We start from the raw sequence: 20,256 nt of genomic DNA, 5'->3' as shown, positions 1-20,256 counted from the left end.
GGAAAGAGTCATGTCTTTGTGCTTTTTGATGTACAGACCAAAATAATAGTTTCCTTAGGGACAAAGTTCTACAGTCAGACAGAGGCAGTTTCCTAAATGTGAACCTGAATGACCAGACTAAATTCCCTTTTTTGCTATTATTCCTAATTAAATCTATGTGGACAAGGGATATCTAAGCTGCCAGCAAAACTTAAATACCCCATGTTAGATTACTGATGTCCCGACTGTAATGATGCATAAATTGAATGCACTGAGATAATACTAGATGGAATGATACAAATTTAACTTCATCATCCAGAAAGTTTCCACAACAAAGTGAATATTAAAATCAAGATTGTCCTTGAAGACTCTTGTTTAATATGGATTGCACTGGTTATACTCATTATGCAGAGTTCCCATAGAAACATTTTGGTTAAAAAACCCCCCCAAACACTTCAAACTTGATATCAGCATTACATGGCTATTTGTGAAAACAACAGAGTAGCGGAAACATAATTACAACTGGCCTGGAGTGGAGTGACATTTGTACAACACAGAATGTCCTTTTGGGTCTTTCTGTAGATTAAATATCACTCTGTCAAAATAAGGTTTAAAAAATTAAGGGGAAACTCAGATGTTTTCCAAGCCCTGGATCTTGTCACTTAGTCTAAACACATCAGCAGCATGTTTGTTTTAGAGAATTTTGATCAATTTTCTTTAAGGTACAGGCCCAAATTTGATTCTCCCTGTGGATCAATTATATCAGCCTGCTGAGGACTTCTCTTCTTGTCTATTTTTTTGTCTACATCAGGCACAAGGTCAAAAGATTCTGAATTTCCCCCAGGAAATGGCAGTGAACTTTTTTCCCCTGTTTTATTTCTGTGTGTGCAACCTAAACAAAAACTCTTGTATGGAGTCTATTTATGACGGTATTGTTTTATCTTTGATTCAGGCCTGAAATGAAGGCCACAGAACTGGGAAAAAAATGAAAATGCATCTAAATTTAACACTTTTACAAGCCCTCTGGGTGAACCTAAGTGGTGCATTCCCCATGCAAAATTCCAAAAGGATATTGTTGCTATGGTGGCAGCCGGAAACATAAGGCTGCCAAGCTGGGGAGTTCAGAGCTACACATAGCAGAGACATCCAGCATCTGCCCAATTTCTCCGCTTGTTAGCGTAATGGAGGATCATGATGGTGGAGACCTACTGTAGGGGTATGTGGGATCCAGTGCAAGAGTGGTCTAGTCTGAAATTGTGCGACTTTCAGAGGGGGAGACAACGAAAGGGCAGGTCAAAGGACTAAAATGCAGACCTACTGTGAGCAGTTGACATTCCAGGGAGACTGGGGGAACTGCATCGTGTTCAAAGAGGTCTAGATTTGGCCAAAGAATCCATAGTAGGGAAGGAGGGGAATCACGAGTCAATCCTACAAGACCACATTAAGGCAGTGAAGGATAGTGAAGAAGAGGTTGGTGGTTTTGTGAAGCCCTACATTTTTGGTGGATCAAGGCCTCAGTTAATTTTAAGCCTCTGCCATGAATTAGACGATTATCAAGCCCTTTTTATAGGAAGGAACACTTTCTTTTATATGGAGAGTGTTTGGGTGGAAGGAGTGGGACATCTGACTACAGATGCTTCCAAACAGGGGCCCAAGATCAGGTTTAGCAAAGGAACATAGAAATGGGTTCATGTCTATCCATGAAGAGTAAAAACACTTGCATGGGGAATACCTGGGTCACTACATGTTTTGATTTGTTGACATCAATAATGCCATATTCCCACCCATTACAGCAGGCAGATTAGAAATGACACAAACAGATTGCATGCTTCTGTTTCCTTAGGCAATAATCTCCCGGCTTTAGTGAGATGGATTAAATGTGTGAGGTCAGGTGGAAGGTCAACACCACTGGATTTTTTAGTTAGGGAAAAATAAGGTTTTTACAAGACAGTCCTTTTGGGTTCACTCTGCAGGATACAGAGGGAACAACCACTAGGCTGCATTCTCCCCAGATCTACTGCCACTAGTTGTTTCCATGAATTGTGACTACTTTCTACAGTTTCTAGACTGAGGGTATAGTAAGATCATTGTTTTTACACACTGTATTTAAGTCCTAAATATTGCCATAAATCAGCCAGTTATCTCACGGGTACCGTAATGTGATTTTTTGGCTTATTTACCTTTTATCTGCTAAAGTTGATGCTTGATTCATCTCACTATTTGCAATAAAATTTCTGATTTCAGAGAAATACGAGTCCTCTTTCTCGTCTAAAAGTGCATGGTTGTCGGATTCCGAGTTTGGAGAGGAGGCACTGGTCCCAAGGTGGTTTGTGATGACTCCAGAGTGCTGGCTCACTGGACACGAGAGCAATCAGGGGAGAAAATCAGATACTATCAAATCAGATACTACCAAAACTGCTACCCAGACAGTCCAGGAGGAATATTTATGCAACACATCACTTAGTGTATATTGAGACTTTAAACACCAGAGAAGTTTCAAAAATTAAAAATAGTGTAACTATGGTTTTTCTTAACTTAAAATGCCTGGAGATTATTCATTTGTTAATATTTAGCATGTAGAGAATAAATACACTTGCCAAGGTGCACCCACTCTAAAATTCTCTTTCTATTTCTTCTGAGCTAAAACACATTTAATTTGTGTAGGTTCCCTTCCCCTCTTTTTCTTCTTTTTCAAAGAAAATTCTACCTGTCTTTTTAAGTTAGAGCCATGTCTTAACAGTCTTTTTTTTTTTTTTTTGCATTAAAGAGATTTCTTTAGATAAATGCTTATTGGGCCCATATCACTATTGCTCCTGAACATCTCACCATCATTAGTAAGTGTGTCCTCAGAAGCCCCTTCTGAGGCATGCGGTATTAACACTGCCTTTTTTTTCCTTTGTAGAGAGATAAGGAAAAGTCACAGAGAGTTTTAAACTCCAAAATTGCACAGGGCAATTGTGGCGGAGCTGAGAACTGAATCCAGAGCTGCTATCTCTTCCACTAACTAAACAATAAAACTCTGCTTTCTTGTTCAACTACACATATGTGTGTGTGTGTGAGAGAGAGAGTTACACACTGTGATAACAGTACTTCTCTCCATTGTTAGGAGTGCAGTATCTGAAGCAAAGATGTGAACTTTTTCATTTGCTGCCTGAGGATGATACTCACTGGCAAGAAATGAGTGAGGCTGCAGGAAGAGTGAAGTCCCAGAGGGCTCTCCTTCCACTGCCTCTCATAAAGGCTGCACCTGACAGTGTCTCCTACCTGGAACATTCTCATGTTCGTGCTTCTTCAGGTGTCGGTCTAGGTTGGTCTGCTGCCCAAAGCATCGGTTACACAGGTGACATTTGAATGGCTTCTCCTTGTTATGAATGTTTCTGACGTGCCGCTGGAGGTTAGAGGAAATACTGAATGATCTGTCACAGTATTTACACCTGAGAAACAAAAGCAAATGCCAATGAGTGCAATGCAAAAATGGAAAAAGAAGGCCGGGGGGGAGGAGGGGGAGGGAGAAAGAAGAAAGGAAACCCCAACTACCAGAAAACATTGCTCTATAAATCTTACTCAGCTCAGGACCTGGAAAGCATGGGGCATTAATCATCCCAGACAATTCTGATATTATTATTATTCAAGACACAGGAAGAAGGGATTAGGATTAATTAAGAGGTTAGCCAGTCCAAACAAATAGGAACTTAAAACAAAATAATTACTTTTCCACATAGAAATATACAAGCATGAAAGGAGAATTTATGTCTCCCAGGTCTCTCATTTTGTGGGGAAAGGAGGAGTTGCGAGAGAGGAGGTTTAAAGGAAGACTGAAAAAAAAACATTACTCAGATACCTACATGACACAGGCATCTGGAGCAACAGAAAACAACAGTGAGCTCCTTGTGGAAGGCTAAAATATGCACAAGGGGTGGGCCTGATAGCGTATCAATAACACAATATGGTATTTACTTGAATCTAAAGTGAGGTTTTCCCCTACATTCAGCATAGGGAAAAAAGCCCCTCATCTTAAATTTGAATGGGGCAGAAGGATGACAGCAGCTGCATCTCCAACACTGACCCAACCCCGGGGTCAGCGCAGAAAATGCAGATGCTGCCACTGCCCACCCCTCCCCACCAACCTTGCCCCTTGCAGCTTCTGCTCCCCCTTGCCTTTGCTTCCCCCATCCCCTTTACCTTCCACTCACAGCTCCAGCTCTGGCTGAGGTCCTGATCCAGTCAGGGGCAGGGAGAATGGAGCACAATGCTACCTCTGAGCCCAGCTGGGCCACCATCAGCTCTGGCCCTGGTTCTGGGGCTGAAGCTGCTGTGTGGCCAGGCTGGGGCCAGAGGCAGCTACTCTCAGCCATAGAGGGGCCTCAGCTGGAGCCAGAGCTGCAAGGGGAAGGTAAATGACAGCAGGAGAGGGAGAGAGGGGAGAGGAGGTGGGTGCATGGAGCAGGCAAGAGGGGAGAGGCAGGCAGGAGGAGCGGAAAGTAGTGGTGGGGGACAGGTTCCCTGAGAGCATAGGCATGGGAAGGAGGGGCAGGTCTCAGGGGGTGCAGGTACCAGGGGGGCAGACTGGACAGGTGCAAGAGAAGGGGGCAGGCAGCAGGGGGTACAGGCACCATGTGGAGCAGGCGTGGGTTGAATAGTCACTGTGGGGGGAGGCAGGCAGCTGGTGGGGGGTCAAGTGGTGGGGAGGAACAGACAGCGAGGGGCAGGGGTTAAGCTGCTTGACTCCCTTGCTGCCTGCCCCACTACAACCTACTGCCCCTGATGCTGCTTGCCCCGCTGTAGCAACAGAGGGAACAAATTTAAGGTGACCCTCCAAAAATTAGATCGCAGACATGTAAAATTATAACAAATTTATAAATATTCCATGTCTAGAATCTTATTCTTGATGAGTCACCTTAAATTCAGAGCTGTCTTGGATTCGGGTAAATATGGTAAATTATTCTTATATTAATTTATGTATTATCTAAGACAGGAAGGACACTTTCCAAACAAGAAGAAGATGTACTTCCTGCCCAGTGGAGCACAGCCAGTCCAGAATTCATTACAACTATGGTTTAATTAGGAAATGATCAGGGGAAAGACCATGAAGAGGCAGGGAAATTTTCCCCCAAGGTGGGAAGCTGCTGAATGAAAGAAGCCAAGCAAGAAAGTTTAGAAAGTGGCAAGTGACAAATGCCCTCCCTTTCACGCCAGTCACATCAGAGCCCACAGCTGATATGCTGGCATTGCATTTAACATGTTAGTCCTTTGCATTCAGTAGATTTGAAACCATGAGAAGGCATTTCCAGGGCTCTACAAATGCAGCGGTGCCTGAGAAAGCCAGAGTTCTGGATCGGCTTATAATGAGGAACAAGAGTGTGCCTATCTTACTGAAGAGGGCAGCTTTGAGCCACAGGGAAGGACTCCAGTGCTGCAGCTTTCCAGCCTGAATCTCAGAAACGTCCCTCTTCAAATGGGTCTTGTTTATATCTCAATACTCAGCAGATTTCCTTTCCTTATGCCCCACCATCAAAAATCAGAAAAGTGGAATCATTCCATATCTACCACTCTCTGCAGAGCTTAAAGACTTTCTGCATCAACTTCTGCTCTTGGCCTGGTGAAAGCCTGGACTAACTCCACTTACTCTAGCAGCATGCTGCAAACTTCTGACCCACTAAATGCTATCTACTCTGGGCCAAATCATGCTCATTTTACTAATGTAATCAGCTTTGTTAACTTCAGGGGGAGTCCTTGTATGTGAGGAAGACAAGCAGGATCTGACCTTGTGTGTCTGCCTTGCAGGCTCTGAAACAAGACTCAGCTTGATAGTAAGGACATAATGTTGTTTTCTTAAAACATAAAGGATTCAAATGGTGGGGTAGGGGGAGGTTGGAAGTGTCAAAAATCACCATTATGCCGCACGCACACACTTTCCAGATGTGCTACAGCTGTGGCTCTGACTTGGTCTCTAAAAATACATTGCTATTATTGTTGGAAGTAACAGGAGATACATTTATGAAACACTCTCCCCAAATGTTTATGGATTCCATGTCCACCTATGAAATCCCTACCATTAAATCACCAAGGAGAATTAAGAAGCTACATGTAATGCAACTTCATTCTGGACATACTAGGAAACAAACAAGCTCTTGTGTTATGTTACATTGTCCTCAGACTTCAGCATTCTTTTCCTAATGCCTTTCTTGTTTTTAACCTCACTTTACCAAAGGTCAGCTGAACCACTGAAGAAAACAGGACATGACACCTCTTTGGACAATTGCATTTGATGGTAGCAAAATCCAGCACACATTATATACTAAAAATTAATCACAATGTTTGCAGCTCTAATTGCCCTCTTGGAAGTATAAGATCTGGTCTTCAGAAATGATGATTATTTTCAGCTTCCACTGAGGCGTTCAGCACTTCTGCAAATCTAGGACAAAAGGCCCAAATACTCAAATGTCCTGGACATTCCCTAGCCATCTGATTACTGATTTTTCTGATCTGGTTTTGTGTTGTTTTTTTTTAACTATAGTAAGAGCAGCATCCAGGACAATATAAGCAAATTGGCACTTTGGCTTATCGATAGTATATTTCTGTAAATACAGATGTGCCCACACAAAACTAAATGCACAGCAAAAAATAGCAAAAAGAAAAAATAAAGAAAGATCAAATTAAAACTGGTAAGGACTCCCCTCCCCATCCCTGGATTAACTAAAAAAAAATCTATATTAAAAAGCAATCAAAGAAGCTCTCTACTCACAGACCAACCAACTGCAGTTTCCCAACAGAGGCAACCACACTAGGGAACAAGTTAGAAGATTTATGTGCTGTAAAGCAATCTAGAGGTTCTCAGACGAGTCCTAAATGAGGCATTGTAGAGTTGAGGGATGCTGTGTGTGTTGGTGTATGACTAGGATGCAGATTTTCTGTATGTATATGTAGGATGCATACGTACATGTAGGATGCCTCTGTGTGTGTGTGTGTGTGTGTGTGTGTGTGTGTGTGTGTGTGTGTGTGTGTGTGTGTGTGTGTGTGTGTGTGAGAGAGAGTGAGAGAGAGAGAGGTGGTGGAGGTAGAGACAGACATCACAGCTCTGACTGTTCCCATTCCCATAGTCAACATGCTTTTGCAGGCACAAAAAAGTAGTCAGCATCTACACATGCGCTTCAGTGCATTAGTTTAATGTGCTGATTTCTCGTACCTGTATCTACAGGTACTAGAAAATGGTGCATTAGACTAATCTATTGTGTAATAACTGCTGACCACGTAAAGATGACAACACTTTACTGCACATTAAATTAGCCTAACGCACAGTAAAGCATCTTGTGTAGATGCACTCTGTGAGTACATCTAGCAGTGCTCACTGCTAGTAGTACCAGTATTGTGGGCCCTGCTAGCTTCTGCTCCCATTACTCACACAAGCAGTCCCTGTGACTTCAAAGGAGGCACTCATGTAAAGTAAGGTAAAAGGGATTTGGCCCCATACAAGCCAGTTTATTTAGATGTTCAGGAAGTCTTTGAAAGGTTTCACTTGACAGGCCCTTGCTCTAACTATGAGCTATGGGGATCCAGGGTAGGATAGAGAGGTTGGATAAAGAGCTTGTTAAAAAAATGGAAAACAGAGGGCCATTTGAAAGGAGCAATATCTAATGTCTGTGAAAGCAGGTATGAAGGAGATGTACTGTATTATATGTGGTCCCAGAGGGGTCACTACTTGGCTCTCTGCTGGTTTTAATCTAAATAAATGGCCTAGACAGTAGGACCAACTTTAAATGCAAGAAAGAGGTAAAGGCAGAAGCTGTAGGTCTACAACATACAGAAGGAATCACATATGCTTTGTAGGACCCACTGACAAATTGCTAGTGAAGTTTGTTGCCAAACAATTTAAAATAGTACACCAATGGATTCAGAAATAATAAACAGGAACAAATGATGGCTAGCAAGGAGCCAGAGCTGGGAACCTTTGAGAAGGAATGCAAAGAAGTAGTGGATAATCCATCTGACCTCAAGGGAACATGGAGACATGGCTTAAAAAGCCACTTGGAGAAAAAAAGGCAGCAAAAGCAATGATATATAGAAGTGTGTTACTGAGCAAAGCACTGTAAGACTCTGACTGTCTGGTAACAGATCAGCTAGAATACATACGTTCTTGTGCTTTCTAAACTTTAAGCTGCACAGTCCCCCTTACAAAACTTTAGGTTTATTTGAAGATTAAACAACATGAGTTGTAAAGTCAAAGTAACAGTAACAGCCCCATAAACAAGTGGGCCCGTTGTCCTTTCTTGACATAATTCCCTGGTCTTGAATGGAGTTCCACCAGGTTTAAAAGCAAGCAAGAAAGAAGAGCTTTTTATTGAACTATGTGCAATCTTAAACAACATGGTAAATGTCAGCTCGAGTTGTTAGTTTCAGCTTAATGCAGATAACAGGGCATGGGGGCCTGAAAGGAAATTAAAGAAAAACAAATTCAAAACAGACCTCAGGAAGCACATCTTTATGGAGGGAATCGCAGATCTAGGAAATGGCTGAACAGACGACATTGCTAGGGCCCTGGGATTGGGTGTAATTCAAGAATCAATTAGATGACATCCTGGAGGGAATGGACTTTTGAAAGAGGGAAAATACCTTTTGGATCAAATAGCCTTCCCTTGTTCTCAGTTCTGGTCATACATTGTTCTAACACAGAGGGGAAAACACAACAACAGAATACCTATCTATCTGCAAGAGCTTCATTAAAAACTGTCTGCTCTGAGGCCTGTACTATAAGGCTTAGGAGAAGGATGACCAAGTCCTGTTTTTTCTTTTATTTCCTGACATGCCAAGAAAGGTTGTCATTATTTCACAACAAGTGCAACTTATTTTGCTCTCCACAGAAGGAAATTCAAATAGTTACATTTAATTGCTTTTATTCTTGGGTCTTGAAACACATACTGCTGAATTTTTGGTCGGCTGCAGGAAGGAACTATGAATAGAAAAGAATGCCACTTATTTGCACTTTATTGCCTAAGTACACACACACACACACACACACACCCATGATGCAGGTGAAGCATCTTTAACCATTTTGTTTTAAAATGTGCATAGTGCATTAGTGCATGCGTCTTTAATAACATAAACAGCACCTTTCATTTTCAAAGCACTGTACCAATATTATTCAATCCATGTAATCCCCATGTAAGATACTGGAGAAAGGCAAAGGTCACAAAGTAAATCAGTGACCATCAGGACTAGAACCCAGACCTTAAGATGTACTGTTCCCTGCTCTAGTAAAACCATGCTGCATCTATATTGGACATTTCGTATGTTTATATTGTGGGCCTGTATTCACGTGTGTGGGTTTCTGTTCAGGTTTGTGCATATGGTTGCTCAAATAACTCTCCTGATTGCCACAGTCAACATAGAAACTACTTAAAACAAGAAAGAAAAGTTACAATAAGAACAACAATAAATCCTGAGAATTGGTGACCTGCTTTTGCCCAGACAGAGTCAGTATTTGCAAAACAAGCTTTCAAAACAATTATTGTTGCTGAAGTTGGAAATCACAGTTCTCAGAGAGCAAAAGAAAATCAATGATAATTAAACTCTTCTGTAAACATAGCACTAATTCTCAGGAGTGCTATTACAATGCAACATTGTCCAGAAGTCAAACCTCTATTACAAAAAACACACACGGACCATTTTCTGGGAGAAGACCAGATCAAATAAATCTTTATTTTCCTAACCTTTGTTAAGCTGTAAGTCTCCTTTTTTGGAAGAAAACTGGACTAACAATCTGTGAATAATCGGGAACATGCATTTTAGTCAGGCAAGGGTGGGTAGTGAATATACAGTGTTCATTCAAATTATTTCTGCCCAGTTCAGAGAGTCCTTAAAAAGAATTTACCTGATGTCTACAATCAACATTTGACAGTTTCTGGAAAGGTAGCTGAAGTTTAAATCAGGAAGAAAGGAGATTCTTAAGTTAAACTAATTGTCCATCCCCATCCCCATCCCCTCCCCCCCAAGTCCCCCCAACAATCCAGTATATTTGTCCAGAAGGCCTTTTGCTGTTCCTCATTTTTCTTCATGCTTCTCTTTATACAGTCATTACCACATATTGGGTACATCTGCATGAGACACTTTATTGCAAGCTGACTAATTAGCTCCACAGTAAAGTGTCAGCATCTACACATGCCCTATTAGGGCACAGTAAATTAATTAACTCTGCTGTAGGATAGTGCAGTCTAGGACAAGTACTATCCTACAGTGCAGTTATTAGTGCACTGAAACACATGTGTAGACAGTGACTGGGGCTGGCTGGGGCACAAGGGTGCTTCAGTGCAGGGGCTGCCTGTCAGCTAGCTCCACGCTGTAGCACCCTCAAGGCCCAGCAAGACTCTCTGCAGAAGGCTGAGCCAGGGCAGAGCAGCTCCAGGCTGATAGGCAGACCCCCCATCCTCCTGCCAGCCTGGGCTGCTCTGCCCCGGCTCAACATGCTGCGGTCCCAGGCGCATGTGTAAATACTGGGCCCAGTAGCAATAAACTCTGGTGCAAACTGTACCAGAGTTTATTGCTACATGCTAGCTGCATGTGTAGATGCATCCATTATCTCTGTAATGAGCTGAGGACTGTGCATTAAAATCCCCGTGATATTAGCTATTAGCACAGTATCACAAAAATGAAAAAGATCTTAACTTTTGATAATATTATAAGTCTCCAGAACAGTGACCATGGCACATATCAAAACTAGTGATGATCAGGGATCCTGGTTTTCTCTGATAAAAAAAATAATCCCCAATTTTTTAATTAAAAAAAGTAACCCAAAATAATCCACATTTTTCTGTGATTAAAATGATATGCCACTAATATATACATACACACATATACACATATACATACATACATACATATATATATATATATACATACATATATATAGTGCATTTCATTTTAATCACAGAAAAATGTGCATCTATATTGTGCATTTTTAATCACACAAAGATGTCCAAAAATTGGGGATTTATTTATTTTTTAATCAAAGAAAACCAGAATCCCTGGTGATGATTATTTTGATATACTTTTTGCCTGACATTCAAGCCTCAATTTGTCATTCACTTGTCTAAGCAAAGTTTTTGCAGAACTGTACACTTGCACTCAAACTGAAGCCAGCCAAACAATTTTTTATCTATATTTTTCTGACCAACCTGGAGAGAAATGGAAGGAAAAATAAAATTTGGCAAAAATTCCCCCCTCTCCATTTTCAATGAAAAATGTTTCAGTGTAACCTCTCTCATTCACTCCACTAATATCTAAAACATTTGTTCCGAGTGGGGTTTGTACATGAAGCTCCTACCATTTAAGCATGCAAGGTTCAGAATCTGTTGGGCATGTGTAGGGATAAGGATATGAAAGGAAGGTGTCAGAAGGTTTGCACACAACTGACCTTGTGTGTGTGGCAAGCGCAGACCACGGTGTGAACATCCGCCCCTTCGCTAACTGGGACCAGAGCTTTAACATTTGAAGTATTTCAATTCAAATTTACGCATCCAGATTTCAAAGCAGATATACCAAAAAAGGCCCCATGGTCTCTGACTCTAGGCAACTCTGACACATTATGAAAAGAAAAAAAGAAATCCAGATATGTCCGCAAACTAGCTCACCAACAACCCCCCACAACAGCAGTGTTTAGAGGCATTCAGCACCTTGAGCCCTCCCTGAAGTAAACCATTAATGGGAGTATGAAACAGCACTCAGATTCAGACTGCTTCTGTGCTAACGTATGTGTAAAAAAAAATAAAAATGAGGGCCTAAATGGAAGGTGCCAAGTCTGACATTTCTGACCCATCTGCTAATAAACAACCTTCCTAATCACCCTGTGTATTGCCTCATTCCTCCACGAGCATGCCGGCAGACCTTTATTGCAAGCAGTAGAATAACACCGCAGGGAACTGGCAGGCAGAGACAGGGATACCATGTGGGGAAAACTCTCACCTGTAGGGTTGTTCCCCTGTGTGTGTCCGGAGATGCCTCGTCAGATTTGCCGACCGTGGGAAGATCTTACCACAGTACCTAGGAAGGGGAAAAGCCAAAGGATTCATCAGTGCATTAAAGCCATGAGGGGTCAAGACGATGATATGATTTGTTTCATTTGAGGCACAGAATAAAGTAACAGGCCAACAGAAATTCAATTAAGGGTCCAATTCTGAGAATGGACAAGAAAGACTGCTTAAATACCCATCGGGACTGTCAATTACCCTTGTGTGGGGGAACCATGAGATCATCTGCTTGGAACCAAACAGTTCTGCTTTTGGCAACTGCAAGGCACCAAAAAGCAGGAAAATAAGAAAGGGAAATGGATTTCACAATGAACACAAAAGTGGGGGCATGTATTTAAATAAAAATGTATACCAGAGTAGTCAGAAAAGGGGCGGCCGGGGTGGGTGGGTGGGGGGGGAAGTATTAAAGGAAAGGAATTAAGTTTTGACACCATAAAACCCTGCAGCTCATATTTCCACATGTGAAATATGAACCAGCATGGATTTCTCATGGTAAATAATAGAATCCATAGCTTTCTGAATACCCACTTCCAACCTGATCCAGAAACTACATTGCAAAAGTGGACACAGTATGTGTACCACCAAAATGCATGTAACACCTTTGGCATTTGCTCCAAAATGTGATGCAACTGTTGTAAGGAAATTTGGTAACTCTGTATAAAAATACGAGCATGGAGCTACAGATCCTTATTGCCCAGGCTGCAAGCTCTGGTATTAGATTTTGCAGACTCAAAGGATCCATAAATATGGGTGTAGATAAAGCAGCATGTTGTCTATTTTCTTTAAACAGCAATATTCTGCATAGCTGATCTTGCAATAAGTTTGCATTAGAGAGCCCTAATTTCAACTCTGCCCTCCCAAACCTCTCCCCCTCACCTCCACCCCCAAATTGCCTTAAAAAAAAATGGTTTGGCCTGAGAACAGCTAGACCCATTTGAGGAGGAAGAGGTGGAGGAGGAATTTTTTCCAAGCCAAACCAACTCTTTTAGAGTGAAGGGATCACCAGAATCCTCTTCTCATGCTGCTTCCCACCCCAATGGAGCATGCTAACTCCTCTGATTGAGAGTGCTCTGTAACGCACCCATCTGACGTGGTTTTAAGTCCTGTTCATGTTCTTTGTTGTAGCCTTGTTGACTTGGAGCTGTGATTCCCCTACCTTGCTTAGATCTCCCAGCAGCACAAAGCCCTGCCCTGCCCTTTACCTGCAGGTATAGCGCTCCTTGCCCTTGCGCAGGATGGGATCTGACAGCGTGGGAGGTGGGGACCGGAAGTTGAAGGGGTGATGTGGGAGGGGCTGCAGAGAAGTGCCAGTGTCTGCCTTCATGGCTGCAAAACTCTCCAGTTTCTCTGTCATGGTTTCTATGGCTGACATCTGTTTGTACAAGTAGAAACACCGTGTTATGAGCAGCCACTGAAAGAAGAACACTTGAGGCACAAAACATGTCTTTAAGCTGCACTGTGCATCTCAGGGGCTGTAGCTGATGGCTGCTCTTGTCCTCAGAAGCCAGCTCTACAGAGTCAGGGGCACTGAATCCAATCAATGAAGTTAGAAATGATTAACTCAGGCTCCTAGAAATAGTGTGAAAAAACAGCTTATATAGCAGAGTCTGACTGAGGTAACTGCATAAGGTTTTAGAAATGGTACTAGGCATGTGCCTACCTTAGGCTATTTGCATGTGCTTATTCTTAGTATTAACAGCAACTTCACCAAATACCCAGCTTCCCCTCTCCAAGGCCAAGGTGGGGACACTAGATACAAGACCCAAGTCACACAGCAAACCTTTCCCTTGAACCCAAAGCCAACACAGTTCAGAATCGGGGTTCAACAGGTTTTATTTTTAATATAAGACTCTACTCCCCTCACCTTATGTCATAAGGGACTCAGAGGGAGAGAGGGAGGGCCAGACAGACAAGCCACCCCAGTAGGAAGAGGGGAGGGAAGTTTTAGGCTGAAAGCAACTTTCATGAAAAAAGGCAAGTGCTCCAGTGGGTTTGGAGAAACTGGAAGCCAAAGTAAAGGCGTTATTGCTGATCGTGGTGATGGGTGAGAGGTTGAAGGAACAAAAAAGGATGAGAAGTGGGCAGAGCTGAGGTTGGGCTCAGGATGAGTCAATCCATGGAGAGTTTGGAGAGCTAAGAGGTCAACCTTTTAATTAGATGACAAAAAAAGGCAAGGGAGCAAGTGAAGGTGACAGAAGGGTGGCTGTGATACCATTTCTTGAAGTGGAAGGGAACTCCAGGCAAAATATTCTGGGCTCCCTGTAGGTGGGAAAGTAAAGTTTTGGGAAAGCATCTTAAAACATTACAGATGGGGCATGGAGAGAGAGGAAGGCAGAATACAGGGGTCGAGGACTCAGAAAGCTACAACAGAGTGATACTCAGTTAACAGTCACTGCCTTGTGGGGAATGTGTGTGAACAGGGGGACAGATGCCCCAAAGATGCCTGCATCATCTCTTGTGTCTCTGCTACTCAAAGGCATGATTCATCAGGCTGCAATCGCTGATGAGCAGGATTCAATGACCAAAGTAGAAGGGATAAACAGACTGGGGAAGCAGCAAAGGAATCCAAACAAATACTCATGCAGTAACCAAGGGAGATGTTGTGACACCCATTAGTGCAAATAATCCAAGGGAGACATGCAATTTGGAGGACTGAGCTGACTTTATCAGCATTCAGCTTCCCTGCTTAGAAGAAGCCTTTTTGAGATACCAGGCTGAAAACTTGAAGGAAGCAAACAAGCCAGTAATAAAGCTGTGATGACCTCACAAGGGAAAAGGGAGCACTAAAGGGAGTGGGAGCCTGCAAGCTACAGAGTCAGAGAAAGCAGGGGAGACAGCGAGTGAGCGGAAGGTAGTAGGAAGCCATATATTAAAACTAGATGCTCTATTGTACAGGAAGGGCTGACCTTTTACACGTTTACACTTTATGACACAGGTCTCAGAGGGGCGGGCGGAAGCGAGCCAAGATATTGTTTAAATGTATCTCTATAAAAAAAAAAGTTGTCTCAATCACCCAAGAATAAATGGTGCAAAGTTGACAACCATTCATAAACCTCAGCAAAAAGAGGAGTAGTAAAACCATTTCTTGTTAATAGACCTGGGGCCCTTGAGTTGGAGGTTCACAGCCCATGATAAATCGTAAGTAACACTTAGCGCCAGCCACTTGAAAAGGTTACTTGTTCATTTACAGCAAAAGCTCTGCCCTAGCTGCCAGTCATGTAACAAAACCATCATGTTAAAATGCTATCTGGATCTCTCAAAGCCATGTCACTCAGCCCTTTGCTGGAGTACCTGGAGATATCTTTTGTTGTGCTTTGCTCTTTAGGCACTTAGTCAGAGATGTTTGCTGGCATGATAGCTGTGGGCTCATTTGAAATTTCTAAACGCTGGCCACAGCCTCTCTAGTGGTAAAGGCACTTTGCTATTTAGGGAAAAAGTGACTCGTTATAATAAAAAGGAAGGAAGGAAGGAGAAAAGAAACTTAACAGGTGGGAAAAGGTTTGTCATTAAGCAATCATAAAGTTGTACCATTTATTTATGTTGTCTAGAGTTTCGTTTAAAATAGACAATGTAAGAATGATTCAACTCCTGAAAGAGAGGCTGCAGAGGAGCACTAGAAGAGAGATCAGCATTGCTTAAGATTTAGTTGGCTTTTAAGAGAAAAAAGGCCCTATGAACATGCAGTCAGTATCACTGAGGCTGGATTCTGCCCGGTGCATCACCCAGAACTTTGTGTGGGGTGAATGGGACTAGTCACGCCAGCAGGGACTGCAGAATCAGCCCCAGCAGGGGAGCGAAATACACAGATTTCTCAATTGTGCTCTTGGTCAAAGGAATGCTATGGCTGGACCGTAGATATGGGACTCTAAACTTTTGGGATGTACATTCAGGTCAGGAAGACTGTGGTAGAGATGCACGGCACCCATGAGTTGCATGGGATTTAGGCAAGGGCAGGGTGCGAGGGCGGCAGGGTGGACGAATTCCATGCGATGGGAGATGAAAGAGATGAAAGCATTCTGTCTTCCTGCTTCCACCTAGCATAGTCCCATGACCAGATCAGTGACATAACATGGGAACCACAGGATCATTCAGTTATTCTACTCTCTTTTAAGTGGCCTTTGTACAGTAACCCATTGTACTGTATTAAAAAATCAGTTATCAGGAAGCTGCAGGCTGAGTGATATGTAGGTTTGGGACCATTCTTGGTAGTAGGCTGTTAGAGATAACCAGGCCTCTTATATCTTTTTTTCTTTCCATGGGAAGCAGGGGGGCCTGGATGTCAGGAACAATGTTAATAGCCTTCCACCCAATGCTTGCTCTTGTTGGGGCCTTGTCAATTCCTCACCATCTTGCAGGGACCTGGCTTTGCCATGGCAGCTCCTCCCCGCTATCAGATCCTTTACAGGCAGATATCCCCACTATTCTAACTCACACAAACACAGGATGTTCCTGACCAGCCTGTCGCCATTATCCAGCCTGCTTGAAGGAAAAATCAGGGGAAGTTATTAACCAAACTCTGGGGCTGATGTGAAACAATGCGGGAACTAAGTTTAGCTGTGAAAGCTGCTGGGACTGAGCTTTCACAAACCTGTGGGTTATTTATCCAAGGTGGGAAACACTAGCAAAATAGAACAATGCATGTAAAGGGACTGCACGACTGACTGTGGAGCAAATATGGAGAGAGGAGAGCCGGTGCTTGACACACAGAAAAGGACAGTGCACTGATGGCTGGGTTGCTAGCATTATCTCCAACTGAATAATGGGGAGTCATGGGGAGCAGAAGAATTGTCACGTTACAGATTTTAATTTTTCCTTATCCAGTGTGTTTTCCATGAACTGAGCTGGATTCTCTCTGATACTGTCAGTTGCTCTGGGTTTAGGTGTCAGGTACACCTTTCAAATACTCTGTGTTAAAGGTCCAATGTGACACCTCTGCAGAGAGTACAGCATGGGAACAACAGCCCACCTGGCTGACTTTGCTAGCCCCAGCCCAGTACACTGGCTGGGAATGGCCCCACTTCTCCTCATCCCCTTTGTGGGGGGTCCTGTGGCTTACTGAGGCAAAGATGGCTCAGTACCTGAGCCCCTTAGACAACCTAGCTCCTGTACAACAGTATAATCAATGTGGGAAAATGAGAGGTGCACAATCTTTTTCTGTGTCAGTAGCATCACATCAGTTGTAAAATGAAGTGGATCAGGAAGGCCTGATTCTCCATGGTCCTGCACTTTGCAGAGCTCTTTACAGTGACATAACTGAGCATAAAGGAGTTGCAACTGACTGATGCAACTGGTTACATGAGAATCTGTAGCCATGAAGAATTAGACCTGCATTTTAGCAGAAAGAGAGGTTGGACAAGATGTTTTTCCCTTGTATCCTGGCAGCACGCACTTTGCTAGTGCTAAAGGAAGAATATAGAAATGATCCCATTGTGTTCAGATCTGGTGTGAAAACTTGGCTTTAAAAGTGAGCATTGGAAGGTGCTGGTGAGGCAGTGGGGGAGAAGGCTTAAACAGGCCACTGGTTTGGGGGAGGTAGGAAAAAATGTGACTTAAAATATAGCCTTTCTCCACCTCTAACTTCTTGGCACATGGTTGCGTTTCTACTGGTTTTACCTGGGGGTGAAAAAGCAGCGGGGAGGGTCGCAAGTACTTCTCCTTTAGGGCACCCACTGGGTCTGTCACCTTCCGCTTCTCCACCCTGCTGGACAACAAGACAGAGGGTTACATACCCTACAGGGCTGTGAATAGGAAAGAGCATAATAAACGCGTCACTGGCTGAGGAACTCTTAAATATACTTAAAGACCATGTTTCTGGTCATCGATGGCTTTACATGCGAATTACAGACAGGGTTCCATAAATCAAATACATGGAAAGCTATTGGAAAATGCATGAAGGCTGAGCTCAAATCCCAAATTTGGGGCAATATTTTACAAAACTGCTTTGCTGGTGAGGAAGAGAACACTTGGAACTGTCAGTACAGGCTTGTGTTGATGCCTCTGCCGCATGGCAATTCCCCCACGGGTCTAAAGGATCCACAGCTACACAGTGTTCTGATCAGAAACAACATGTACTGAACATCAGCATGAAAGAGGTGGAAGTGTGGAGTCTACAGTAGACATTTGTTTCCAAGTGTTTGTTTTCATCTTCTATTTAGAACTGGGCCCAATTTTGCATCTCTGATGAGTGCTAGCTGAAATCGTTAGAAGTTTTGCATTCATTTCCCCTCCCACTGTGGAGGTTTGCTTTGCATTGGGTTTGTCTGTTAAGTGCCTATGACCAACATTATTAAAATAGGACCTAAAATTTCAGTTCCTAACACTAGAGATAGGGTCCTAAGGCCTGGGTTCCCCAAGTCACTTTGGAACGCAAGCCCTATGAATTCACTTACATCCATCTAAAAAATCCCACACTTAAGCATCAAATATAGACACAGGACCCTGCTTTTAAATACCCATTGAATCAGGTGATTTGCAAGGAAACCATCAGGTGAACTCATCCAGTGAAGTGTGAATGGGAAAGTAAAATATTTCCTATAGGGAAAAATGTTATGGAAACTGACCCTAAAGAATGCTGTGGCATCTTTAAAACACTAGACCACATTCTACTTCTGTTCCTCAGTCGAAATGTAAAATGACAACAGTGATTTTAAAACCATTACTCCAGTGTCAATAAGAGCAAGATCTGGGTCCGTATTTCAGACTGTTGCTGTATGGATTAAATTACCAAAGGGGTTTAATTCAAAATGCTTTCAAAGTGCTATTTATATAATTTTTATTGGCTAAAGGGAAACAAAATATCTGAAACTTAGTCACTATTATTAAAATTATGACTGCTATTACTATTATTTTGGTGCCTTAGACATAATAGTTAGGAACTAGACTAATCCAATATGCAATGGCCGATACAGTGAACTTCAGCTAACGATGACCCAGCTAACTCCAGCATCCATTCCTCTTCTTTGGGGAAGTAACTTCTAGTGCTGGGCAAGTGGTTTTCCATGGGACAACCCAACCCACAGCAAAGAAATTAAGAAAATATTTGCCTGAAGCCCTGAGCAAAGTGACATCACCTCATTTTGCACAGTTTTGCCACCCTCCAATACCAAAGACTGGAAATGCAGAGAAGTGCAAATTTGGCCACCAGAGGTAAACCTGCAGTGACTAAAGGATTAATCTGATCTTTTCAACTCTGTGCCTGAGAACGTTACCTTAACAAGGCAGTGCACAGATTTATGGCTGTCTGGCTGCATTAAATTATATCATCAAGAGAAAATGTCAAGGATTTAAGTTGCTTTGGGGAGAAAAATAAAGGAGCCAAATGATGTGTGATAGAGAAATTTAGAAACAAAATATTTCTATATTTTTCAAGCTGGGACTTGGATGCTCTGCTGTTTAGCCCATTACATCAGCAGTTTGAGCTGCAAGCAACTCCACTGTGGACTTTCTATTTTAACATCTTACTCAAACTATTTGCATCCCATGGAATGCAGCAAATGATGCCCTCACTTACATCTGTCTTCCGGCCCTGTACAGTTTTCCCGAGCCAGCTATTTTAATTGGCAAGTGTGTTTTCAGCCCTTGTTTTTTTAGCATTCCTTCTGAGAATGCCCGGTGGTAGAGGAATCCTGCACCAGGCTCAAGCATTTGCCTTTTCTACCCCACTAACTGATTTATTTCTCAGCAGCTCTTTTACAAAAATAAACCATGGCCTGTTTACACCAGAGGCAGATGACTGCATTCGGGTGCCAGACAGCATCTAGTTTGTGGAGCAGCCCTATTTCCACCATGTAAGTAAGCAACACCATATCAGTGATGGCCAAGAGATTGGGGCTTTCTTAATAGCAAAGCAATGAGGGCTCAACTAATCCTCATCTTAGCTTTCAGCTCCTTGGCCTTGCTAGACACTGACACTCTTTTCCCACCTACAATAGTAATGAAGCAGAAGCAAGGCAGATGCTGTTTTCCTCATCTGTGGTTTTACTAAGGAGTGCAGACTGCCTTTGCTGTTTGTCCCTCTGCATGCTCACATGAACTGCCTATGTGCCCATAAGGCTGCTAAGCTCTGAGTTTCCCATGGTCAAGATGACTATAAACACTACCTCCAGCAGTGTAGGCAATAGCCTGCTGAGAGTCTGAACTAGAACTAGACCCAATGTACCTCATTGTCTCTTCTCCAAGTTCAGAAAGACAGTCCTGCCCTGGGTTCTTCCCATCAGGCAAGAAACAAGGCAAGAGCAGGCTGTCAACCCTGTGGACC

At 42.8% G+C, this 20,256-nt stretch overlaps 1 protein-coding gene across 21 annotated transcripts in view; it reads right to left on the bottom strand.

The window, feature by feature from the left end:
- Positions 1–20,256, bottom strand: part of PRDM16 (PR/SET domain 16) — a 459,271-nt gene that overhangs the window by 11,895 nt on the left and 427,120 nt on the right. For 18 of the 21 annotated variants that reach the window (XM_025212044.1, XM_025212072.1, XM_025211999.1 and 15 more), the window contains 5 exons: positions 17,613–17,700; positions 13,202–13,371; positions 11,935–12,012; positions 3,244–3,413; positions 2,160–2,334 (listed from right to left, as the gene is read on the bottom strand). In XM_025212044.1, the coding sequence (XP_025067829.1) occupies positions 2,160–2,334; positions 3,244–3,413; positions 11,935–12,012; positions 13,202–13,371; positions 17,613–17,700 (681 nt within the window). Of the gene's footprint in view, positions 1–2,159; positions 2,335–3,243; positions 3,414–8,857; positions 8,927–11,934; positions 12,013–13,201; positions 13,372–17,612; positions 17,701–20,256 lie in introns of those variants that run through there. The other 3 variants (XM_025211963.1, XM_025211971.1, XM_025212066.1) reach the window with 2 other exon arrangements.

The sequence above is a fragment of the Alligator sinensis genome, unplaced genomic scaffold, assembly GCF_000455745.1.
Source record: "Alligator sinensis unplaced genomic scaffold, ASM45574v1 scaffold366_1, whole genome shotgun sequence".
NCBI lineage: Eukaryota > Metazoa > Chordata > Crocodylia > Alligatoridae > Alligator > Alligator sinensis.
This window is presented reverse-complemented; position numbering and strand designations above follow the sequence as displayed.